At 40.5% G+C, this 5,084-nt stretch overlaps 1 protein-coding gene across 1 annotated transcript in view; it reads left to right on the forward strand.

Annotated features, from left to right (window-relative positions):
• Nucleotides 1–5,084, forward strand: part of HSDL2 (hydroxysteroid dehydrogenase like 2) — an 85,654-nt gene that overhangs the window by 50,308 nt on the left and 30,262 nt on the right. The window contains exons 5-6 of the mRNA XM_011941820.1: nt 1,283–1,477; nt 4,511–4,582. Coding sequence (XP_011797210.1) covers nt 1,283–1,477; nt 4,511–4,582 — 267 coding nt within the window. The remainder of the gene's footprint in view (nt 1–1,282; nt 1,478–4,510; nt 4,583–5,084) is intronic.

Raw genomic sequence — 5,084 nt, forward strand, 5'->3', positions numbered from 1 at the left:
AGATGGGGTTTCACCATGTTGACCAGGCTTGTCCCAAACTCCTGACCTCAAGTGATCCACCCACCTTGGCCTCCCACAGTGCTGGGATTACAGGCATGAGCCACCGCACCTGGCTATTTTCTAATATTTTCTACAAAACAGAGTTGTCTGAATTTAAAAAGGACCCCCAGAAATCCAAGCAATATTTATTGAGTGTTTTTCAAGGAACCTATTCACTGACTAGGTGAAAGAGTTTATACCATTTTCATTGATTCTGAGATGCCCATGTATTATATTTGTACATCTCTGATACCAGTCTGTATTTTACAATGGATGATATATCATAATTTAATTGGCAGCTTTTTTGTTTCCTTAGTGGTCCCTAACATAATGGTGCACTTTCTAATCAGTGGCATTCTTGGTTCAGTGAATTCCCACAAGAATGTGTGCATGTGGTTGGTGGTGGCTGATAGGTGTTGAAGAGGCAAAACAAGCTCTCTTCCCAGAGAAGGAGTCATCACAGGCAATGCTGATGTTTTAAGCCTCATATGCACTCCATATGTTTATGTGAAAGGAAATTTTGGGCATTAAGACTGGTGGTACTGTCTGTTTTCAGGCAGTAATCTCTTAGCTGTTATCAGGAGAATCAATTGGAAGCTATTAGAGGTCTCTTCAGTTATTCCTTTAAAAGACATGCGAATTCTTGAGCATTCTAAATCAGAAAGTTCATTGAATTTTACTTTGAGTCTTCTGGTTTAGTCTGTAGTATAAGGCAGTGTTGCATAGAGTCAGGAACATGTGTTTTCTACCCAGTTCTCTCTGTGGAACATTTGGCAAATTCTGGGGCTGGGCTCGGTGGCTCATGCCTGTAATCCCAGCACTTTGGGAGGCTGAGGTGGAAGGATCACGAGGTCAGGAGTTCAAGACCAGCCTGGCCAACATGGTGAAACCCCGTTTCTACTAAAAATACAAAAAATTTCCTGGGCGTGGTGGCGCACGCCTGTAATCCCAGCTACTCGGAAGGCTGGGTTCAATTGCTTGAACCCAGGAGGTGGAGGTTGCGGTGAGCGGAGATCACGCCATTGCACTCCTCCCTGGGCGACAGAGCAAGACTGTCTTAAAAACAAAAAATAACAAAAAAATTTGGCAAATCCCTTAAGCAGTCTGGACCTTGTTTTCATCATCTAAGAAATGAAAGAATTAGCCTTGATAATTGTGAAGGGTAGTGCTTGCTTGTTACTTCCATAGTTTCATTATTTGATTTGGAGTTACAAGTATATGTGTGTGTGTGTTTTCTCTACAGCCATATACACTGCTGCTACAGAGATGCTGGGAGGACCTGGTATCGAAAGCCACTGTAGAAAAGTTGATATCATTGCAGATGCAGCATATTCCATTTTCCAAAAGCCAAAAAGTTTTACTGGCAACTTTGTCATTGATGAAAATATCTTAAAAGCAGAAGGAATACAAAATTTTGACATTTATGCAGTTAAACCAGGTAATGCTTTTATAGTTTTTAAAAGTAACGATATGTTTTTCCATATTTTCTGCAATGAACACATCTGTTTTTTTGTGTGTGTTTGTGTGATCGTAAAATGAATATGTTATTTTAAAAGCTGCCTTCCCAATGAAGGAAAAAACCCATACCAACACAACTTAAAAAAAAAGATGAATGAAAAATAGAGGTGAGTTGAGGGCTTTTGAAGTGATATATATAAGCACAGAAAGTCAGATCAGCTACTAGCCACTTCTAAATCTCGAAATAAGAAATGAAAATTATTTTTTAAAGTTGGTCTTAAAATCACAAGGATTTTGTTCAAGAATATGTGGTGACAGATGGTACAGTAGTGGGTTATTTATTTATTTATTTGAGAAAGGGTCTCACTCTGTCACCCTGGCTGGAGTGTAGTGGCACAATCTCAGCTTACTGCAATCTCTGCCTCCTAGGTTCAAGCAATCCTTCCACCGCAGCCTCTTGAATAGCTGGGACTATAGGCATGTGCCACCACACCTTGTTAATTTTTATATTTGTAGATGTGGGATTTCACCATGTTGCCCAGGCTGGTCTTGAACTCCTGAGCTCAAGTGATCTGCCTGCCTTGGCCTCCTAAAGTGTTAGGATTACAGGTGTGAGCCACTGCACCTGGGCCAGTAATGAATTTTTTTGTTTAAAATAATTTATGATTGTGGACTCTGTAAATATTTGTCTCTTAAGTGCAGTCTCTTAGAGTAGCTTAATGACAGATGGTGTAGATGAGTGGGCAGGGTCTGTCTTATGGACAGTAAAGTGATCTGAGAAGCTTCCAGAAAGCCTTCTTTTTAAGTAACTCTCCCTCTCTGAAATCATGGATGATAATGATAATAATGGATTTTTACCATATAGAATATGATGTATTCTAATATAGCCATATATAAAAGTTAAATTTATTTGTGGTAAAGTATATTTTAAATATTATTCATTAAACTGAGCTTCTAAATGACACAAACCATGTTTATATTTGTATCATCCCTGCTCATCTCTGCAGTTCCAACTGAATTAAATAGCGGATTATAGTTTTACAAAGCACTCTTATATGCATTATCTATTTAGCCTGCATAACAATTCTGTAAGGGAAGTAATGCTTAGTGATTAAGAACATGGAATTTGGGAGAAGACAAGCCAGGTTCATATTGCAGCTCTGCTGCTCACTGCTATGTAGCTTTGAGCATGTCACCCAGTTTGTCTGTCTCAGCCTCAATTTCCATATTGGTAAACTTAAGGGAATGATACATTCCATACAAGATTTTTGTAAAGACTAAATATGATAACATATGTTTTTGGCACAGTGCCCAGCATATAGTACACTCAGAATATTTGGTAGTTAATATTTACAGGTGGAAAAACAGGCTCAGAGAGATTGAGCCTTTGCCTAAGAGCAGATGGCTAATAGGCGGCAGAACCTGACCAGATTCAGGTCTTCTGGGTCCTGGTAGCCAGGAATATAATTATTAGTTTAGGTTTTAAAGACACAGTGTAATTGTGCACAAGTTTTAAAATTTTATTTAAATTAAAAATCCTATCAACTATTGAGAACTTAGTATGACCAGATACTATGATATTAGGATACAACAAAGATGAATTCATTCCTGCCCTCCCGAAGTTTGCTTAAACTTCTGAAAAAGAGAGAGAGAGACAGGAGACTGAGGCAGGAGGCTCATTTGAGCCCAGAAGTTTGAGACTAGCCTGGGCAAAACAGCAAGACCCCATCTCAAAAAAAAAAAAGGAATAGAAAGAAAGGAAGAGAAAAGAAAAAGAGAGCAATTGAGATTGTTAATGCCTCACTGTACTACAGTTTTGAAGGCTTTGTGGCCTTTAAATCTTCTAGTGTGCACTTGTCTTGGAGTTATCAGTGTAATTAAAACAGCCTATTTGCTAACCACAACCATTAGCTGAAAATAAGACCCAGTGGAGGCTGTGTGCAGTGGCTCACACCTGTAATCCCAGCGCTTTGGGAGGCCAAGGCTGGCAGATCACTTGAGCCAAAGAGTTCAAGACCATACTGGGCAACATGGCAAAACCCTCTGTCTACAAAAAATAAAAATGAGTGGTCGGGTGCCATGGCTTATGCCCATAATCCCAGCACATTGGGAGACCGAGGTGGGTGGATATCTTGAGGTCAGGAGTTCGAGACCAGCCTGACCAATATGGTGAAACTCTGTCTCTACTAAAAATACAAAAATTAGCCAGCCCTGGTGGTGGGCACCTGTAATTCCAGCTACTCGGGAGGCTGAGGCAGGAGGATTGCTTGAACCTGGAAGGTGGAGGGTGCAATGAGCCGAGATTGTGCCACTGCACTCAAGCCTGGGCGACAGAGCGAGACTCCATCTCAATAAATAAATAAATAAATAAATATTAGCTGGGTATGGTGGCTTGCACCTGTGGTCCCAGTTACTTGGGAGACTGAGGGACGAGGATCACTCAGGAGGTGGAGGTTGCAGTGAGCCAAGATCGTGCCACTGCACTCCAGCCTGGGTGACAGTGAGACCCTGTGTCAATAATAATAATAATCACCCGGTGGAATGGATGGAATAGGATAGCTTAGTTTTCATGATGATGGAGTGAGAGGAAGAGGGAGAGAGAGAAGAAACCCAAATGCACTAATGCTGAGAAGAAAGTCCTTCTTAAGAAGGAGCCCTCTGCTCTTAGGAGGGCAGGTGAGAAATGAGTCCTGAGCACTTGGGAAGAATGTGGGCCAGAAGAGCAGTGTAGGATGAGAAGGGCAAAGGTTCCAGGGAGAGCAGGTAAAGGCTTTACAGAACAGGTGATCTTTTGGGGATTAAATCTTGAAGATAAAATTTATCAGAGGAGAGGAGGATAACTGAATTATGAGAAAATTAATTTAATGAAGATCAGGTCATTCGACAGTTCTCATGGAGGCCTTTTCTGTTGCACCAGAATGATTTTTAATAAAACAGATATGTTTACTAAACATGTTAAAATCTTACTATGTTGTAGTTACATTAACCTAATGGTTTGGGGTCAATTTTTCAGGTCATCCTTTGCAACCAGATTTCTTCTTAGATGAATACCCAGAAGCAGTTAGTAAGAAAATGGAATCAGCTGGTAAGATCTAGACTATGTTTTATGTTAGAAAATATAAATCCTAACTTACGTATTTCTTCCAAAATATGGAATTGATCCTATAACAGTGACATTTCTGCCTTCTGTTTTTAAACTATTTTGTAATTTAAAGTAAACAAGTAATGTGAGCTCTCAGTTAATTCTAGTAAAGAAGGTTGTTTTGTTCATCTACCAGTAAGAAGTTTTAATAAGGCTGGGCACAATGGCTCATACCTGTAATCCCAGCACTTTTGAGGCGAATGGATCACTTGAGTCTAGGAGTTTGCGACAAGCTTGGGCAACATGGCAAAACCCCATGTCTACAAAAAGATAAGCTGGGCGGGGTGGCACGGGACTGTAGTCCCAGCTACTCAGGAGGCTGAGGTGGGAGGATCACCTGAGTCCGGGAAGTTGAAGCTTCACTGAGCCATGATCGTGCCACTGCACTCTAGCCTGGGTGACAGAGCAAGACCCTGTCTCAAAAAAAAAAAAAAAAAAAAAAAAA

The sequence above is a fragment of the Colobus angolensis genome, unplaced genomic scaffold (assembly GCF_000951035.1).
Source record: "Colobus angolensis palliatus isolate OR3802 unplaced genomic scaffold, Cang.pa_1.0 Scaffold103, whole genome shotgun sequence".
Lineage (NCBI taxonomy): Eukaryota > Metazoa > Chordata > Mammalia > Primates > Cercopithecidae > Colobus > Colobus angolensis.